At 43.0% G+C, this 21,174-nt stretch overlaps 2 protein-coding genes across 5 annotated transcripts in view; one reads left to right on the plus strand and one right to left on the minus strand.

The window, feature by feature from the left end:
- The window catches only part of FAM219A (family with sequence similarity 219 member A), a 92,492-nt gene extending 73,709 nt beyond the window's left edge, over nucleotides 1-18,783 (minus strand). The window contains exon 1 of one of the 3 annotated variants that reach the window (XM_021554670.3): nucleotides 18,546-18,783. In XM_021554670.3, the coding sequence (XP_021410345.1) occupies nucleotides 18,546-18,605 (60 nt within the window). In that variant the 5' untranslated portion in view covers nucleotides 18,606-18,783. The remainder of the gene's footprint in view (nucleotides 1-18,545) is intronic. The other 2 variants (XM_021554668.2, XM_021554671.3) reach the window with 2 other exon arrangements.
- Nucleotides 18,784-19,218: 435 nt separating this feature from the next.
- Nucleotides 19,219-21,174, plus strand: part of DNAI1 (dynein axonemal intermediate chain 1) — a 144,411-nt gene continuing 142,455 nt past the window's right edge. For both annotated transcript variants that reach the window (XM_077790243.2, XM_085567019.1), the window contains exon 1: nucleotides 19,219-19,373. In XM_077790243.2, the coding sequence (XP_077646369.1) occupies nucleotides 19,341-19,373 (33 nt within the window). In that variant the 5' untranslated portion in view covers nucleotides 19,219-19,340. The remainder of the gene's footprint in view (nucleotides 19,374-21,174) is intronic.

Here is a 21,174-nt window from a genome sequence, read left to right on the forward strand (position 1 = left end):
GGTTGTAACAGCCACTACTGAAACCAAGAGATCACATCATATTGCATACTGGACAGGAGGTTCCTTCCAGAAGAGAGACTTAAGAAATCCACTAAAATAAAATTATATGAGCTCATAATGAATGAAATAGTTTCATCCCAGCTAGCTAAAGGACACAGAAAAATCATTCTGTTTTAAGAGATAACTTGTTATAGAAGCAATTTTCGTTTCTGGTAAAGATATATTCATATATTTCTTGCCTATATAAAAGTAAAAGAATTTCAGAACTGTAGGTCATGTATCAAGTTAGCTTGTAACAACACCCTGTCTGCAGGAACAAGAGGACTGCTGCTCAGGGAGAACAGAGGACATAGACCCCACACTTGCAGAAGGCTCTTTCTAGCCCATGTTGGCTGCTGCCCACCATGACTTCAGCAAGAACAACCAGAGGTTAGAAAGACAAAAATCAATGCTGAATGATTACATTAGAGATCATCTCTGGAACACAAGCGTATACCTCTCGGGAGCTGTAAGGCTGTCTACACTGTTTCATTGTCAGGACAGAAATAATTTTGAGCTGTTTTCATTGGAGAACTCCCACTGCTTCTAGGAGAGTCAAGAGCTGCTGAGCTCCAGTGGCAAGTTCACATGAACAGTTTATTAATTTAGTTGTGTTTTGCCCTCATCTGCATAGGTTTCTTAGGAGATGGCCAATACCTCCACAGGGAGACCTGCCAGAACCTCAGAGAAACTGCTGAAATGTGAAACCCAAATCCATGTTTCACCCTTAAAAACAGAAGATGGGCATTTTGTGATTCCAATGCGTTTGTCCCTAACCACCCTAGGAAGCAAAGGAAAGCCAGACTTAAACAGAGAACTTCTTCCACAATGGAAAGATGTTTAAAAAATAATCAATTGAGAACAGACATCAAAATCCCTGATCTTGTTAGCATTGCTTCAATGTTCTCAAAGGGCTGCCAGAACTCTGTTCATCTATGGGAAGAAACCTTGTTTATACCAGAGAGACAATGGAAACATTAAATGTAAATCTAATATTCAGTGAGTTTACAGTATGTTGGTTGCCCATAGCAATAAAAGGGCAGTATCGCCAGACTCCGCTTACATGAGACTGCAATTTTAATCAATATTAACTGAGTGCACATCCAACCAGATGTTTATTCTTGACACAGAGCTGGCATTTATGTACAACTATCAGGTTCAAAAGCTATTTTTCTAACATCCAAACCTAAGAATACTTATATAAACAGTGGTACAGCACCACACAATTATTCTGTTCTTAATCAACACTGCATATAAAAAGTTTAAACCTTACAAACAACAATCTAGAGGAGCATGAGACTCTTTCCTGGAAGTCTGGGAAAAAGTCTCTTGTCTTAACCAGATATTTTTATGCATTTTGGCTCAACAGGATGTTTCTGTGATTCTTACCACATTCCACATATTTTGGGACAGAACTGAACCCCTTCAGCACCAATTGTCTAGGTTCATTCAGTGTCCCTTTTTCAGTAGCTCTTTAGCAGAGACAGGTTCACAGACACAACAGACTCAAACAATTTGGAGAATAAGGATTTCTACACTGATTTTATAACTCATCCCTTCAGCAGGCCCTTGTAGATAGAGCTTTGGCACAATTTTTAGCTTAAACATGGAACCACAGAATATTCTGAATTGGAAGGAACCTACAGGGATTGTTGAGTCCAGCTCTTACTGCTGCATGTGTACTTGCTATGCCAAAACAACATAACAGCAGCTTGCAGGAAGGCTTTGCTTTGCATACCCTGAAGTATTTTAAGTACTCTAGCATACCCAAACTTGTCAGAGGCCTGCAGGTAGCAAAGGAACCACCACACAGACCTCCCACCATCCGCTGGATAACTAGCCAGATGGCAAGCCTGCAACAAATCCACCATGACGCAGTCCGTGTTCCTGTTCACTGAACCTTGTAATGCAGCTTAGTTTCTCCAATCTAAATACCAAGCCCTGAACGCTACTCTAGCCCATTTTCTAGATAACATTAAGTATCCAGAAGGGAGCTGTTTGCATTAAAAATAGGTTGTGTCACATTAAGCTATTGGCACATCCTATGGAAGCCAAGGAAAGTATTTTTAAGAAAGCACGCTAAACAACATTGGTTGTTGTTCTTGCTACTTCTGAAATTCAAAGGGCATACAGTAAAGGCTGCCCTGTGGCAGAGGTCTAGTGTGAAATGTCCAAGCTCAGCACCATAAACATTTCTAAATCTATAGAAATCCTTGTCCAGGTTATGAGATGGAGATAAGGACTTCTAAGAGCAATTCCTCTGGCAAATAGATGGACACCTTGCCAGCTGCTTCACCAGCAACTTTTAACCCAGCTTTAAACCACAGGTTTGTTATCAAAAGCTTCAGCTCAAGAATCCCACAATGTGCAGTATTAATTCAGCTGACGCTGAGGCTGGTTGGTGCCCTGTCCTGTAATGTTTCCTGGCATGTATGATCACAAAGTCACCTCTGACTGTAACATTCAGGACTGTGACCATACAACTTGCTGTGGAACAAGTGACAGAAGCACACAGCAACGCTGCATCAGGAGCAAGGCAGCTAAGTTTACATATTTGTGTAAACTGAGCTTAAACACATGCTGAAGATGTTACAAACCATCTACAGCCACTGTAGCATACATGTACAACTGGTTTTCCTTAAATTGAAATGTTTGTGCACTATTACTGCCAGCCAAAGCACTGTGAAACTCTCAGTTTCACCAGGGCAATGTCATGCAATATTACTTTTAGATACTTTCACTGATGCTTAGAGTTACACCCACTACAAGTACTTCTAGAAGGGAAACATCTAGCAGCCAACAAAAGCTTGTTGCAGTACCAAAGCCAGCCCCTAAGAAAAAAACAGAGCAATGACCAGCACCTCAAGTAGGACTAGGTACATCCTTCTTATTAGAAAAAGTAATTGCAATAACCCGAAGCAACATAAAAGAGTAATTTTTTCTGCACTGGCAGCTGTAAGAATCTCAATCATTCCATCATACAAACCTAATAATAATAGCAATAAGGCAGATTTCAATGAAATATGTTGCTCTTCTCATAAACCTACCAGCTGAGGTTTGTAACAAAACACAAAGGTAAACATTTCTCATTTATTTTTTATTTCTTGACTTCAGAGGTCTGAGGGAAAGAAAACCAGAGAGAAAAGTTGAAAGAAAAACATCTATTCAACATCAAATCATCCTAGCTAGTGGTAGAATTCTATCAATGCCATAGAGGAGAGACCCCTATAAAAAATAGTGGTAAAGGCAGGAATTACTCATAGTAACATAAAACAATACCAAGGCTAGAAGAGTTGGTTACTCATGTTACGTAGCCCTTCAAAGAGCACAACCTATTGATGCAAGACAGGACAGAGACCAATCTTAGTAACAAGTAAAATGCCTTTCACCTCCTTACTCAAAGGTATGTAGCCATTTGAAATGGCTTGAGGTTTTGGTTGTTTGGTTTGGGTTTTTCAAGGTATATAAAGAGACTGATACAGATCTTCTGTGTACTGGGGGACATGCAGGTTTATCAGCAGTTCACTGGCTTTGTGAAACTGAAATCATGCTGTATTTCAGCTAGACCTGCACCTGTGGCAGAGTAAAGAAACAACAAAATATCCACTGACCTGGAGGCAATAGCTCATTAAGAATCCTTAAGATGTTTTTCTCTCTCTTCCCCTCCATCACTGATGCTGAGATTTCAGGCACCAATCCTTCCAACCCAGAAGATAGCTCTATTCTCAATTCAGAGCTTTTTGATGTGCATTCATTGCTTAGCACACCCCTCTGCCCTAAATTAAGTTTTTGCTCTTTTTTGATACAAATCTAGTTGAGTTTCAGAGCAGGAACTCTAATCAGGAAACATTAATTAGGCTGAAATAGCTAGACATAGCTGGTGGTTTTCCAGGTGATCTGCCAAACCGAAGGAGGGTCAGGTTTCCAGAGCCACTTATTTCACTCCAGCAAGCAGTAAAATATTTTTTAAATAAGCCTCAGTAGTTTTTAAGTCTTTTCCCCACCCTAATTTAGAGGTATTACCAATATATCTGTAAATATTAACAAGTAGAAACTGGACCTACTCAGGAACTGCTAAATCACAGAGTTATCATAAATTCATAAAATAGCCGGGGTTGGAAGGTACCTTAAAGATCATCTTGTTCCAACCTGCTTCCACTAGACCAGACTGTCCAGAGCCCCATCCAACCTGGCCTTGAACACTTCTAGGGATGGGACATCCACAATTTCTCCAGACAACCTGTTCTTGTACCTCTCCACCCTCATAGCAAAGAATTTCTTCCTAATATCTAATCTAAACCTACTCTCTTTCAATTTGAAGCCACTCATCCTTGTCCTGTCACCACATGCCCTTGTACGAAGCTCCTCTCCATTTTCCTTGAAGGCTCCCTTTAAGTACTGGAAGGCTGCTATTTGGTCATCTCAAAGCCGTCTCTTCTCCAGGCTGAACAATCCCAGTTCTCTTAGCCTGTTCTTGTATTAGAGATGCAACAACTCCTCTTTTTAAACTTTTATACTCCCAGTGTTGTTTATTTTTAAAAAAGGTTTCTGCAAGAGGAAAGCAAGTAGTTTTAAAATAACTTCAGAAGACTTCCATCTGGTCCTTCCAGCCTTTAAGAAGTGATTACACTTAAAGAAGTGTCTAAGAAGTGTTGGCACCATTTAGGAGAGGTCCTACCCACACATAGTTTCTACCACATCAAGGCCATGTCTGTTAGGTGCCTCTTCCCTCTGAAGAAAATTGTACATTCCACCAGAATGCAAGTGACCACAGCACAGTCCCATCCTTCAGATAGGAACCTTCCAAAACTAAAACTCAGAACTTCCAAAAAGAACTGTATTAGCAGTTCTTGTTTAGTGCTGTGTGTGCTCACCATCCAAGCACTGCCTCCACCATCTGATGCACAGTGAGACTCTAGTTCAGGCAGTGTTTGCTTACAATAGACTTTGGCTGTGTGCAAACACTCAAGGCATTAACTCGAGGTCATGCTGACAAATACAGCAAAACTTGGAAACTCGGGGAGGATGACAATAGATTTTGAAAACTCTGACCCAGCAATACAAAATGGCAATCGACAGAACTAATGGAGGATGGATTAAGTATATTTTGAAGTTAATTCCGGTGATAGTGACAGATCCATAAGGAATAAGGATCCATAAGGATTTACTATGCACTGCAACACAGGATGGACAGCACTACCATGTGCCAGGGAAGCAGCCCTGTCTTTGAAGAACAGGCATAGATCCCTCTAAAAACAGACTAGACACATCATGTTTGTTAACAAAAGAAAAAAAAAAAAAAAAAAAAAAAAAAAAGCTGAATGAGGACTGCTGAAATTAGCAAGGTACTCCTTTGGAAGTGACCACCGTTAAATTTCATATGATTTACCAGTGAAGCTGAATGTTATGTTTTTATTATCTATTTTTATTTTATTATTTTATTTTTATTATTATATTTTTATTTATTATTTTTATTATGTTTTTATTCTGGCAATCAGCAGAATTAAATCCCATGCCCTAGTAATGCCCCTGGAAGAGCATTACTATATTATTTTTGCATAATAAAAACAGCTGACTTCAGCCCTGAAAAATTAAATTATTTGTCATGTTTATCAATTAAGTCTACAGCCTGAAATGTAACTTCAGACTACTAAGAGAAAGTTCTTCAATCCTGCTAAACCAAAACAAGTTTGCAGTATCAAGGGGATAAAATCTCAGCAAGGGTCTAATACACTTCAGAATGTCAAGCTTGTTGTGGTATTTAGCAGACCTGCTTCATCCAGGCTTCCTGGCTCTCTGTGTGTCAGCATGAACACGTTATCACCGTTGCAACTGACTGCTGGCAATTCCCTGTGATGTTAATGAGTTCTGAATTTACACAGTCTCCCAATAGGTGCTTCCACAAAATCTACCAACAGAGAGATACCAAGGCAGGATATTTGTAGTAAAAGCATCTAGCTTTCTCCCAGTTATTAATTAATATAGCAAGCCAGACTTCAGTGGCCATTTGAAAATCTTTCAAAACACATCATCAACTGGCCTAGAAAAAAAGAATTAACAAAAATGCATCACAACCCTATTTTGAGGTCCTACATATCTATTGAAAAAACTTTATGACATATTTCTATAATCTCACTAATCTTTCACAAAAGGCAAATCAGAAGCCAGAAATAAAATGCTTGATCCTCAAAGCAATTAGGCTTTGCAAAAAGCTGTCAGGACCTTGTGCAAGCAAATAAATCTGCAACAACAGAATAACGTCACAGTTTTTTTACAGAATTATCCATGGTCATTCAGAATCACAGCCACTCTCAAATATCCATAGCTTAATAAGAAGGAGGAAATTAAGTGAGCCAACATCAAACACACACCTCTTATGCCAGTAAAAGAACCTTTTGCTTCTCCAGCCAGCTTCCTGAAAACCAGCACTGAGATGCACGTTGTACTAAATATTGATTCAAGGGTTAATCATTGGATAAGCAAGGGGAAACTTTGGGACTATTGGAGTCAGTACCATGAAATACTGCTTTTCAGATCATAGTTGAAGAGAGAGATGACAAATATGCTCTCCATCTCATATGCAGACCCAACAACCAGGGTCCCACTCACTGAAAAGAATCGAAATGTGCACCTAATTCACCCATTTGGTAAACAGAGCACAACTTATGAAACTAAGCAGAAAGCACCACTCCACTAAAAGTCAGTATGGAAGCACCTCTAATCTTGTAAGTGCTAGCAGTTAACCTTGTGGGACAAACTTTTCTTACTGGGTTGGACTCTATGTGAAGAAATTTTTTTCCCAAAATTCAGTGAAATCAGTGTTGCAAATATAGAACCTTAGAGTTAATAAAAGCTCATATCTGACATTTCCCACTGCAGCACAGAGGAACTCCTTTTCTGCAGAAAGCATGAATTATAAATTCTATGGAGCTACATAATCCAAATAAAATATTCTCTATTCTCCCATAACCAGATAATCATTTTACAATAATTCTTACATGCACAGCATGGATCATCTCAGCTATTTTCACAATCACTTTGCTCTAATTCTTGCAAGAAGTACAATAAATTATTTTCACAGGACTGCTTTTGCTATATGCTTTCTAAGGTACATCCACTAAAGGGTTCGGCTCTGCTGAAAATGATGAAAACAAGAAGCAGTATGACATTTTGTTTCATCAGACCAGCAGAGGACTGGCTAATGTTTTGCAGAAATCTAGGCTATATCTTCAAGTTTTGTATTAGCATCCTGAATGCTTGTAAGTGGCAACTCCTGCTGCTTAAATTTCAGTACAGATGTGTCACAACATATTTTCAAGAAGACCTGGACTTGCTCTAATTCCTTTAACAATACCCATTTCCTCCTAATTGCAGTGATCAAAACTGGAAGCTGATCTGACTTTTGACACACACATTAATGGAATCAGAAGCCAGCTTGGCTTATAAACTGCCAAGAACCCAATGTGAAGCGCAGCTTTTACACGCTCCAGTGGGCTAGGTGACCTCCATCCTCAGAGCCTGTGAACATGCTGCTCCTGTTACTATTCTCAGAACTGCAATTCCCTTTTTCACCCCCTTAAACAAAGGGAAATTAAGAGTAGAGATCTAGACAGACCTACAGGCCCAAAAGAGATCGGTAGGGGCAGAGAGGAATGGATAAGTCTTTCCCTGGACTACAACACAATTTTCCAGCAAGATCCTTTGAAGTTTTAGAATTCTAGGCTTAGAAAAGAAAGCTGTTTTCATATCACATGGATCCTATGAAAGCCCTATTACACACTTCCATTCCCATCCTATCCACATATCCTCCAGTTTTTCTCAAGGGATATCATGCTTGGCTTTCTCTTGTTCCACATATATTCCAGAGACAGATGCCATGAGAAACAAGATTTATGTATGGTGCATTGCCTTGTGCTTTCAAAATCATTCCACATTCACTACCACTAGGGCTCAATGCCACAACTAAAAAGGCACAAGATAATTTTGATGATGCAGACTGTACTTATGCTAATCTATTTTGCCTCTGGAACAAAGATGTCCCACAGAAGCATTAGTGGAAGTGTTGCAGCAGAGGGGAGGCTGTGCAGTAAGAAATGGTCCCTGTACTGAGATGGGGGCACTGCACATTTTTCTGCACATTTCAGGCCCTTGCTCCAAACAAGTGAAGTCTGGAAGGCTGAACCTTCACTAGGTCTGTTCCATCACCATGACTGCCCTTTCCATGCATCGACTGACAAAGCAATGACTGTACAACCTGTATGTGGTGTTCAGCTGGAGAGTCTGCTCTGGCCATCACAGACAGTGTACTTTTCATTTGCATCACATGCATGGGAAAAATCACATGTTTGGAAAAAAAGTCATGCTTTCATACAAAGAAGTATATTGGTTTTAGACATGTCAGTCACGAGATTCTACCAGACAAAAGATTTGCAATGCCAACTCTCATTAGGAACATTCCTATCCATTTTACATTTCAATTGACAGTATGTACCCCATGCAATGCACACCTTCTTGCCTCCCTCTCCCATTTCTCAGGTCAGTCTGCTCAAACAGCTCCTTCAATGTTCAGGTTCTGCAAACTTCATAAATTTACAATTCTGCCTTTTATTACACATCAAGCTACTTGCAGTACTGACAATGAAACAAGTTTGATATTAGAAATTAGGCCCTATAATCAAGTCACTATCAATGAGGATAAGACCATGAGAATTAAAATGATAGCACTTTCTTCTACTATGTTAAACAGTACAGGTAAAGTCTTTTTAATCAGAGATTTCTAACCAAGCATCCCCAGGCACTTTCTTGCATTCAACACTTAACCTGTATTGGCGCACGTTCCTCACTAGGTGCATGGCTCTACATTTGGCTTTGCTGAACTTCATTATTTTGTTTGAATCCCCTTACCTTCTCTTCTCTAACAGATATTATACCTTCTGCTTCAACAAAGTCCAAGAAACTGCTTTCCTAGAACTAGCTGGCTCAAAACATGGGAAGTCACATTTGTTTCCTTTGCCCTATCATTAGTCTGCTGTAAGGCTGGTACATCAACCAAAGAGTGAAAAGGGAACAGTTCACTGTCTGGGGACATGACTTAAGCAATACTACCAAAAGAGCTTAGGCAAGCATAAATTAATGTTTTCTGAATTTACAAATGTGGGTCTAACCAACAGGTCCTTCTCAATACTGCAATACACTGCCAATGCACTCTTCTGCAGGGACTGCAGTACTTCCTCACTTAAAGGGAAAAAGCAACAGTTTCTTAAGTCTGAGAACACCCTCACAGAGGTGAGCACAGAAACTCAGAAAATGTCAAATTGCCATAGTTAATTATGCAAAAAAAAAAAAAAAAGAAATTATGAACTGACGAAGGCACAGAAATAAGTGCATTTAAAGCAGCTAAAAATGCTTGGTCTGCCAGGTAAAAAAGATCTTCTGGTCAGCTGTAAGACATCTGTTTGAAAGAAAGGATCATGAGAGGCCACCACCAAAGCAGATTATCTCATTTCAGCTAAAACGCTCTTCCAATGCCTGTGGCAAACTTGCTGAAAAAAACAGAAACCACGACACCCCAAAATCAGTGGGGAATAGGGATGGAAACAATAATTAGATCAGCATAAGTAACTCTGACATTGATGCAAGAACCAAGATTGGTTTTCACATAGGGCCACACACAAACAAAAACAAGATATTAGAAATAACCTAGAAACATTTTGCTCGGATATGGGTGTACTAAATCACTAACTGACATTCCCATGCAATCAGTAAAACACGCAAGAGAGAAATTATTATTAGAATATTGCTGCTCTGCCTGGCTTAGGAAAAGGATTTATTGGACTGAAGGCTGCAGAACCCATAAGATAGGTGCTCATATAAATGGCAGTCGGCTCAAAAGGACCCAACTGAAAGAAAGGAAACTAAAAATTAACTAAGAAAAAGCAGTGTCAGACCAGCATGAGTTAAGACACAATACCATGTCTAAAGAGGAACAATCCATGCCTGACAGTCCAGGATGCTGAACAAAACAGCAGCTCCTCAGAAAAGCTCTAACACGGACTATTCTGGAAGAATGCTGAGGAGAGAGCTGAGGTATGATTGCTCTACCTGCTTCAGCACTGCACACAGAGTCTAAACAATGTGCTCTGGTAGGCGGATGGTGCTGGGTTACAGGAGTCACTTGCTAGCTTATTTGATAGCCAACAACTTTGTTCAATGAAGTAAAAATTAGCAGGCTCAGGAAGAATTTAAATATCTTCTAGCAATGTAACTTATTCACAGCAGAGGCTGCATCTCCAGTAGAGAGCTTGCCACAGCTGGAATACCCTTTTAAGATGAAACAAACAGTACTTGCCCTTTCCCCTTCTGTATAGGAAATAAGATCTTACCCATCTTTAGAGAGCCAGAGCTCTCTTCTTAACAAAAGCAATGTGAGCTACCTTCAGCCTTAGTAAAAATACAGTTTTCTCAGTCCACAACTAAGATAACTGCGACTCACCTAGTAAAAGCAGTTGGGATGCAACCTGAATACTCTGCATGTATTTAGGAGAGCATTTCTTTGCAAAGAAGTTTCCTGATGTCATAAAACCTTGCTAGTCTGTGAATTAGTGATGGATGTGTCCAAATGTTGAGCAGATTTGCTATCAATTACTCTTAAAATTAAGAGTAATTTTAATTTCACTCACTCTGACTCAGTAATCCTCAAAGACAAAGCAATGGAGCAAATGCTTGCTTCTGACTGCTTAACACAAAATGGACACCAATCCATTGCACAAGATGACACTCTTAAAATTCAAAGAATAACAGTTCAGACTACAAAGGCTTTGAGCTGAAACAATGGATTTACTAGTGCCAAGTGGCTGCATCACTACAATGTCAATTTTATAGTTCCAAATACAGAATAATTTTGGGGGAACCTTATACTCAAAATGGCACAAGACCTCAGTGAAGATGTATGGCATGTGTGAGTGTGAGGGGAAAGTGCAGACACATTTCTACAGACTGCCTATGGAAAGTGACAATAAATTGATCTACATAGAAGCTGAAAGACAACTACTCCAGCCAAGATCTTAAAATGTCTAGAAAAAACAGGCACACCATCATCACTGACTGACTAGAAGTCCTGCCATTAGCCAGCTTTTAATCCTTCAGCCCACAAATCAGACTAGTAATGGGGTCTCCTCCTCTATTCTTATCAAGTTCAGGCTTCAATTTCACCAAAAGTAAAATGTACCTCCAGACAGGTCACAGACCTGCTGGTAAGCTGAGGGCTTTCCTGGACTGAAGGCTTGCAGAAATTAAGGCATGCCTTGTTCTCCTCTCTTACCCCAGAATCTTCCTCATCTTGTCTCTTTACAGACCTGCCACAACCTACTGGCAGAGAAAGGGTACAGCTACATCAGTCGTAGAAATTGCTGTCTGAGTAGGTATTAACATCACATTACAGATAACAAGCTCTTGGGAATGATGGTAGAATCCCAAGAGTGAACTGTACAGATTTAATTGTTCATAGAGTTCACTGCCTCCTTTTAAATACCTTTCTTCACTCAGAAGGAGATTTCCAAATATGACTGACAGAACAACTGTAGTCAGAACTTGTATAAAGAAGCAGATAAGAAAGAGCAATGTTCCTCCAGAGACAGTGCCAGCCAGAACATGCTTCCATATCCTGACAGGTCATTCTCCAGATACAACAGCACATCCCTCACCAGCTTCCTTTGGGAGCATGTGCTGATCACTGTTGGAGTTTTACCTTGGCCTGGGGTGGTAACAAAAATGTTCCTGTACCTCTGCATCTCAGACCTGACATGGGACAGGGAAGTGACAGGACAGAAGCTCAATTAACTTTAGGCCACTGCTAGAGATGACATGACAACACGTAAAAAAAATTGTATCACTAAAAGCAGCACTAGCTGAAATCAATCTTTTCAGGACCTGTAGTCCTCCAACATTACAAATATCATGTACTGTAAGCATTTACAAAACATGTAGCTGTGTAACCTGGGGCTGCATTACAATGAACATATAGAAGGATGACATTTTCATTTTAGAAGCTTTTTCCTTTGAGAAAAATGAGGGATTTTTGTACCTGCACTACAGACTTAATGTTAGATTAACATACTATTTATAAGCCCTACAGCATTTCTTTTATAGCATTTCTTTTTGCTTTAGTTACTTTTGGTTCTCTGTTCTTCAGTTTTTCCTCATTTTATGATCTTAGCATGCAGCACAACTTTCTTAAGGTGATATAGGCAGTATTTTGCAGAAATAAATGAAGATTTTATAAGCATGCTGAGCATTCATACTCTCTGCTGACTAAAATTACAGTTTTTTTAAAAAATAAGTATCTGGTAGATAATATAATTTATTTTTATTCTCTTCTGATGTTAAAAAAAAAAAGCTGTACAGAAATGCATCTTCTGTATCTTCAAAATTTCTCAAAATTTTACACTTTCAGGACTGGTGCAGATCTGGCATCTCAGCTGAAGGGCCAGCAGTATCACTATAGGTTTTGGCTGAACAAAGTCTTTAGTTTGGCTGTCATCACCATAATTAGAGCTACCAGCCTGAGGCCCCTGCTGGCAAGGAACCAGGCCAGGCACAATGATTCAGACTGAGATATAGGAACCACAAGCCCAATTTCTCTTGAAAGAGCTCCCATTTTTCATGTGGGCTAAAAACCAGGAAACTGAAATACTATGTTCCTCCTGTTTTCAGAAAGTGAGCCAAAGTCCTAAAAGTTTGTGTCAAAGCTGCACTCAAGCTGCTACCCTTTGACAGATGCGTTCTTGGGAAAAGTAATATTGATGCCATGTAAGCAAAAGCACTTTTACTCTACTTTAATTTTTGTGCTAAGAACAGAAACTGCCTGTGTTGGTCTATGGGAGCAATGTGTGATCCAACACTGTCACCTGTCAGTCTGCCATCACATGCCAGCCAGGGCTTGGTGCATGCTAGAGACACGGGCTAGGGAGGCATCCATGTTCCAGCAGACTCAAGGTACAACCCCACTACACTGTGCTCAGTACGTTTCATTTTAACAAAAATTCTAAGGGTTTGGCAAGAGTTTAGGTAACAGACCCAAAACACAGATTTTAAAAATCACAGGGAAAATGTGCAGTGAGACTCCAGTGCTGAAGAAAAGATGGCTCTACACACAACTACAGGGGCAGCCATTCCTACTTCAATGGAAATTTTACTTATTTTTTGTCTGCAGTATCCTCATTGTGCAAGTTTCCCTTCATCTCTCTCTCCCTTTAATATCTACCACTGTAATAAGAATTTTATGTTAGGAAACCTTCGCAGCAAAAAACTTGTGAGAAAACAAATAATCATAACAAATGCATCACCACCAACAGACCAGGAAAAACTGAGTAGTTGGAAGTTAAGACATCAAATACTAACTCAATCAGCCAAGAGAGATATCTACCAAATGTTAAGTGTCCCAGAAATAATGAATTTCAGGCTTCATCACATCCCTGCAGACCCTGAATTGATTTTATCTGGAAATAACCCACTACCCAGAAGCTAAGGCAGACATACCTTTCTGTGAGTGCAGAAGGATCACAACAGGTTGAGTTGGAAATTAACAATCTAAGAACAGAGTTCCTGCAGTTGAGCTTGCATGATGTTGATAAGGATGATGTGACACTAAACATTAGGAGTAAACAAAAAACCCTGTAGATTATTTTATATTCATTTGAAAAGGCACACATTTTTAGGATAGAAGTCAAATGTGACCAATATACAAAAATAGAAATGTGGATACAAACAAATAGTTTCATTTTCATGGACTGGCGTGACATGAATGTGACCAAGTGCTAGTTACCAGCCTGTCTTCTCTTCCAGGATGAAAATGTAGTAGAGAATTATACCACAACATCAAAATATGCAGTGTAATGTGTCTCTTCAAGATTTGAAACACTGGGCCTCATCCCATCTGACAACTTGATGATGTTTAATCAGGTTAAACCAGATTACCAGGTACTGTATACCATCTTGTCCATCTCCACATAGCAACTCTGTCTCATTAAGTCTTGTGCTGAACCTCTCCCTTGGGTGTGCATCAGGTACCCAGCAGTTCTCAAAACACATTTGTAGAAGTCACACAGAGTCAAACAAGCTTGCTTGACTTTACAATGCTTATCCAAACAACCTGGAAAGGGAAAGAAAATAACGACCCACTTCATTAATTTCACATCACTGCATCCAATGTGAAGTATTGGAGAGCTCAGATGACAGACCTGGCCAACATGCAACCTGCAGGCCAAACGCCTCTCAGTTCTGTAACAAAATCTCTACCTGACTTGTTATTAGATAAATATTAGGGAAACTTGCAGCAACCAGAGATCCTGGTAGGTTTTGTCCAGCCTGTACTAGTTGGGTGCTGCCCTTAACCTTGCAATGGGAAACCAACAGAGAGCTTGGTGGGATAAGGCTGTCAAAGAGTTGGTGCTCCCCAACCAGACACATCTGAGCTGTAAAGAACTTAGTTTTGCAAAAGGCCATGTCAGGTGCTCTGTCACTGCTCTGTAAATAAAGCACTGGTTATTGTCAGGATGTACTGTCAGTAGACACCAGACATCAGTGCACTATCACCTCTGACAGACCAAGTTATTAGATCAATACGTAGTGCAAGTGTCAGCGGCAGGTCTGGAGGGCAGAAGGATTCAGAGAGATTTCAGACTGCATTCTAAGCAAAGTATAGCAGCTACATGCCGAAGAGATGCCAATCTTTTAATTTTGAAGATGGGGAGACCAGGATGTCTGTCAGACGGTTTCCAGGCGGATCAGCAGCAGTTGTCCTGGAGTTCAGTATAAAGACATCAGAAGCTAAGATGACATTTTATCCATGCAGATGAACAGACATTCAAAAAGCATGCATGCTGGTCAACAACACAAAGTTCAGGATTTTGAGCAAACCCTAGCTTCACAAACCTCATTTCAGGACCTGTCACACACTGGCCAGCACTCAGAGGGAACACTGCTTTCCTGGGACACCCTGTTCCTGTTGGAACAGGATGAAAAAATATTTCATCTAGTGTATACTCTATAAATCAGGCAAGGGACCTTCTTTGTTTGATTTTAGCAGGGAATAATGTTTAGAAACATTTATTTTTATATATAGCTTCAGTGGCAATTCACAGTGGCTTTTAGGTAGCATGTGGAAAAAAAACTTACTTCAACTTTCTGGATGTGGAAAAGAGTGACAGATGCATCTCTTCTGGAGACCATTGGAACTGAAAGCTTTTAAACTGGGAAGAAGACATTAAGTCCTGAGATTATATGGTTATTCTGTACTTTTGTGCTGATTTTGACAGGGATAAAGTTCATTTCTTCGCAGTAGCTAGCAGGCGGCTGTGTATTAGGTTTGTGCTGAAAACAGTATTGATAACACAAGGATGTTTTGGTTATTGCTGGGCAGCACTTGCAGAATCAAGGCCTTTCTGCTTCTCACCCAACTCCACCAGCCAGGAGCCTGGGAGTGCACAAGAGGTTGGACAGGCACACAGATTGGACAGCTGACCCAGACTGGACAGTGACCACAGAGATATTTCATGCCATAAGCTCAGCATATAAAGCTAAGAAAAAGAAGGACAAGGGGGGATGTTGGGAAGGATGGCATTTGTCTTCCCAAGTATTCATCAGGTATAATGGAGCCCTCCTTTCTTCTCTGGGCATGGCTGAACACCTGCCTGCTCAAAGAAAATGGTGGATGAATTCCTTGTTTGGCTTTGCTTGTGTGCATGGTTTTAGCTTTACTTATTAAACTGTCTTCATCTCAACCCACAAATTTTCTCACTTTTACTTGTCTGATTCTCTCCCCCAACCTGATGTGGGAGGGAAGTGAGCAAGTGGCTGTGAACGATTTATTTGTTAACTGGGCTTAAACTGCAACCTTAAAAGTACAGAATGGGAGGGAGAGTGACAGACACATGGTAATTGTAATGGCACAAAACAGTAGTACTGGCCAGAACTGCATCGCCTAAACAAATTAATATGATAAATCCCACACTTGCAAGGATTCTTGCAAGTCCCTATCTGCAAAGTACAGACCAGGAACTACACAGCAGAGGAAACCACCAGAAATGCTGTACCACACTTGCTACATCCCACTTCTGAGACCATTGTCAACATTTCCATGCCTGTGGAAAAATCTTATATACTCAGTCACAACAACTGTGCGTGTAGACCCCTGAATACTCAAGACCCCCCAAACCACAAGGTTTCACTATTGAGCTCCAGTAGTTAGAAAACAACTGAAGCCCTGAAGCACAAATTCAGAGTACTTTTTAAATGCCAGTGTTAAAGCCCTTTGTGAAAGTTTTCTAATTCTTCCACACTGAAGGAAACCGTTTCCTAAGTTTACTATCACTGCTGCCCAAAACACCATCATATCCCGAGACAACTGGGTTGGACCAGAGAAACTGTTTGGATTCTGCCTGGTTCATGTCCATGCAAACATGCATGTATCTGCAAATTCCACTCTTCTACTATTATCATGGAGTTTCTAGAAAACACTTTAGAGTATTGTTTTGTCTGGTAACAACTTTTTCAAACTTGCTATTTTGGCTACTATGCCTGCAAAAGAACAAATAAAGATGGCCATTCTTGTCACATTTGTTGAGTCGCTTATATGAAAACACCAACAATAAGTAGGGAATGCAACAAGCCCATAACAACTTGTATGGACAGTTTTTTGTCCCACCACAAAGGTTAGAAGCCAAAAAAACCCCAAAAAAACCAACCAATATAAACCAAACCAAACCAAAAACAACCAAACCCAGAATGCAGTGCAAACACTCTCACAATAAGAGAAATGTTTTTCTTGCCACTGAGAGATAATTTGAGTCTGTAGATCTTTAAGAGCTTTTCTGTTCACAAGACATTTATGGTGCACTCAACTTTTTACAAGCACTAACTACAACAAGGAACTGAGGTTGTGTTTACATCAACTCCAAATAATGTATAGTTTGATATATTAGAAATCTCAGAAGTGCTTCAGTGCTAGCACAAACATGGCAACAACTTATCCTTACCTGCTGCCAAAAGGAACTGTGCAATTATTTCGTTGAAGTTCTTTCCACCTTCCCAAACAATTCATATGCTTGTCTCACACAATCAGATGCCAAGATGGGAATTGCTTACTCCAGGTGCCAAGAGGAATCAACACCTTGAGCAAGTGAGCTCGTTATCCAGCTTTCACTTTAATGCCAAGAAGAACTGTATTTCAACAGGTCCCAGGTTACTAATAACACACCTCCAGGCAGGAACACAGAAGTAAGGAGAGGGGAACACACAAGAGAACTTCTTCCAGGTAGGAAACAGAAATGGGCAAACACATTCCAGAGTTCTGTGGCAGGCAGATGGGGCACAACATTTACATAAACAAAACTCTGACACTGGAACAATGCAGCTACCAGCCCATAAGAAGTCTTGCACTACTTGATGATGGTCTAGCATCTCCCCTGGCTGCCAGCCAGCTGGCCTTCCTTCATAACCGATTTCAAAAGCTATCAAAAGCCCAGGACCACTCTACCTGCTCACTTATACATTTGCAAAGTCCTGTGAGCCTGCAGACTTCCTTCTCTGCAAGATTCCCCAGGGTACCATGTAGTAGTGCAACCATTATGTCAGGCTCTTCAGAGCTCATTAATTGAGTATAATTGTGTCTACGACGTGAAAAAACATCCTGATATGAAAAACACACGCTGTGGCATGACATCAGACTCTCACAGATTGTTTTCCTTACACAAGTGATTTAATGTGAGCATAGCTACTTTGACAGAGATGTTTCTTCGCAGAACACCTGGACTTTACACAAGATGAGCATTTCCTCATTGCAGCTTAGTGTCGAGAGCAGGCTATAAAACCATCCTCGGAGAATGTCCTGCGGCTTCACAGCGCCTGTAACTTCACACCTACCCGTGCAGCTCTGGCTCTGCTATCCCCGGGGAGCATCGCTCCCTGCAGCTCCCAGCCCAGGCTAGGCACAAACACCGCCCGATTCCTCCATAAACCTCACCTATCCAGTTAAAGTAAATTAAAAACCCACCCGTCCTCAGCGCCTACAACCGGGCTCCCCAGTCCCTCCGCCGCTTCCCCCTCGTCCCCGGGCCATTCTCGTGCCCGGAGGTGGGAGAAAACCCCGGGATGCTCCAGGAGGAGCGGCGTTTCCATCGCGGCAGGAGCGGAGCCGCCCGTCTGCCCCGGCCCGCTTCTCCTACCGACGGCGCTCGGGGACACATCGGGGGAGGAGGAGGAGAAGGACGAGGAGGAGGAGAAGAGGACGGGGGGGGGGCGGCGGGGGGCAGGATAAGAGGATGGCCCGGGATGACACAGCAGCGGCCCCGGGCCCGCGGGGGATGGCGGCAGCGCCCAGGACACCCCGTTATATAACAGCGGCACCGCCGCGCCCGCAGCGCCGATACCCGGGGGCGTGTACGCGACCCCCTCGGCACCGGGATCGTTTCAACCCGGGCACAGCGCGGCCCCACCCGCCCGCCCCTCACCAGCGGCTGCATCTCGGCGCGCACGGCGGGCACCTGGAACCGGTCTATCTCCTCCATCATCTTGGCGGCGGTACCGAGTGTGGCGGGCGGAGCACGGAGAGCAGGGCGGGCGGGCGCGGGCGGCTCCTCAGACGCCGAGAGGGGACAGGGACAATGACAACGACACCGCCCGCGGCTGCGGCTGCCTCATCGCCGCCGCCGCCGTGACTCAGCCGCGCCGCTTCCGGGTCCGGCCGCCGCCCCGCCCCTTATGAATATTCATGAAGGGCGGGGCACTGGCCCTCGCGCGGGGCCCGGATGCTGGGGTCCGCTGCCCCGCCCTTTTGAATATTCATGTAGGCGGGAGCGCCGTCGTCGGTGACTGAGTTGTGGTCTCCCTGCGGCCCCGCCTTTTCTGAATAGTCATTAGAGGGCGCGACCGCTACAACGAGTTTTGTGCCCGGTCACTCCGTTCCCCGAGGCCTGCCCCTTCATTGAATATTTATGAAGTGGAAGAGGGCTCGATCACCGGGTCGAGGGCCAGCCGCTCCGTTTCCCGTGACCCCGCCCCTACTTGAATATTCATCAAGGGGCGGGGCCCGCCGTCGCTCTCTCCGGGCCGCGGCGCTCTGTTTGCAGCGGCAGCTGGGATGTACCATTTCCTCCCTCGAGGGGAGAGCGGGGGGCCTGGGGGAATGGCCGGGTCCATCCGCCACTTCCGGCGCGTTGCCATGGCTGCCGCCATCAACTTCCGGCGTGCCGGGTGGGCGCGGGAGTGCAGCGAGGGCAGTCCGCTGGCTGCCGTGAGGGACGGCCATGCCTCCCAAGGCGGCCGACAAGCGCCGGCAGGTAAGGGCTTGCCGCACGCCCGTCGTGGCAGTGCCGTGGTGACGTCACCACACGCGCCATGACGTCACACCCTAATGGCGTCACTGCGGCGCCTCGCAGGAGGCGGCGGCCCACCAGAGGGAAGGTCGCTGTGCAGCCCCGGTGTGACCCTCTTACCCTCGGCTCCTTCTCTGAGCTCCATTCCAGGTGTGACATCGGCAGTGACGTCACCGTTCCCCAGACCGCCACCCGTGACCCGTGCCACTGTGTGCAGCACAGATCTTTCCCTCTGGGTTCACAGAACCACAGAATCATAAGGGCTGGAGATCACCCAGTCCAACCCCTCTGCCAAGACAGGGTCACCTGGAGCAGTGACAAGGAACACATCCAGGTGGGACTGGAATGGCTCCAGAGAGGGAAATTCTACAACCTCCCTGCACACCTGTTCCAGTACTCTGCCACCCTCAGCATAGATTAGTTCTTCCTCAGTTCCGGTGGAGTTTCTTCTGTTTTAATTTATGGACACTGCTCCTTGTCCTGTCTCTGGGTACCACTGAAAAGAGTCTGGCACTATCACCTTGTCATGTACACTTGATCTATTTATGTGCATTAATGAAATCCCCTCTCAGTCTTCTCCAGACTAAACAGGGCCAGCAGTGCATGAGGACTTGCAGTGTCTCCTCGTAAAAGAGATGTTTCAGACCCCAATTCATCTTTGTGGCCTCTGCTGGTCCCTCTCCAGCAGCTCCCCAGAAGGAGACAGAGCACTCCAGATGTGCCCTCACCAGGGCAGGATCACCTCCCTTGACTTGCTGGCCACCTGATGCACCGCAGGATATCATTGGCGGCACAGGCACACTGTGGGTTCACCTTGTCACCTGCCAATACACCCAGGTTCTACTAAGCAGAGCTGAGGGATTGAAGGGCTTGCTCAGGTTGCCCTACAGAGATGTTACCCACGGGGCTGGGTGTGGCAGTGGAGTCAGCACAGCCCCTCTTGTACTTGTGTCCTGGCTGTATCATATTGTGTCATGCTGTCCCTTCAGCTGCCCATGATGCCCTGAGAGTTCTGTGGTATTACACAGCTGTTCAAACCAACCTGTCCCAAAGCTGCAGCACCCCTCACTCTGGCACCATGCTATTCAATCCTGTGAGACTACAAAGTGCTCAGACATTGTCAGGCCATTTCATCACACTTCCAGTATGCAACACTCCTTCCAAAGCAGGTTCTAATGCACTCACGGTATCTCCAGACTGCCCAAGGATTTTCCAGAGACCCTGAGAACACAGGATAAATCCTTTTTCTTATAAATTTTTTTAACATTCTTAGTTATATCCAGCTGTGAGTTTTGTCGCTTTTCTTTTGCATTGCTATTTGGCCTTTGCTCAGCTCAAGCAATGAAGAGGAGTCATTTGCTACTCTTCCTGGCCCTAAAACTAGTCTGCTGTGGGGTCTTGTCTGTGAGACCTCATTGTAATCCTTTGAGCTCTGTGTAGACATGCCTGTATGCATCCTCTTTTATGATGAAAAAGATTAATTTGAGTAATTCCTGCATCTTGTCTGCTAGTGGCATATCAAAGTGTTTAATTTAAAAGCAGATGATGGCCTGGCTGATAAAACCCTTTTGTTAACATGTTTAGATCAATTCCAATGCACTTGATGTTAGACTTGGTGGGAGGAGGGTTAGCAGGCATGTAAGCAAGAGTGAGACGATCACTGACATTCCTAATTCCTTAGTAAGTATTAATAAGTACCAAGATACAAAGGGCTTTATAACATTTTCAAAGGGTGAAAACTCAGAATCAAAACCCACATTCAGTC

This window comes from Lonchura striata, chromosome Z, assembly GCF_050655825.1.
Source record: "Lonchura striata isolate lonStrDom1 chromosome Z, ASM5065582v1, whole genome shotgun sequence".
Classification (NCBI taxonomy): Eukaryota; Metazoa; Chordata; class Aves; order Passeriformes; family Estrildidae; genus Lonchura; species Lonchura striata.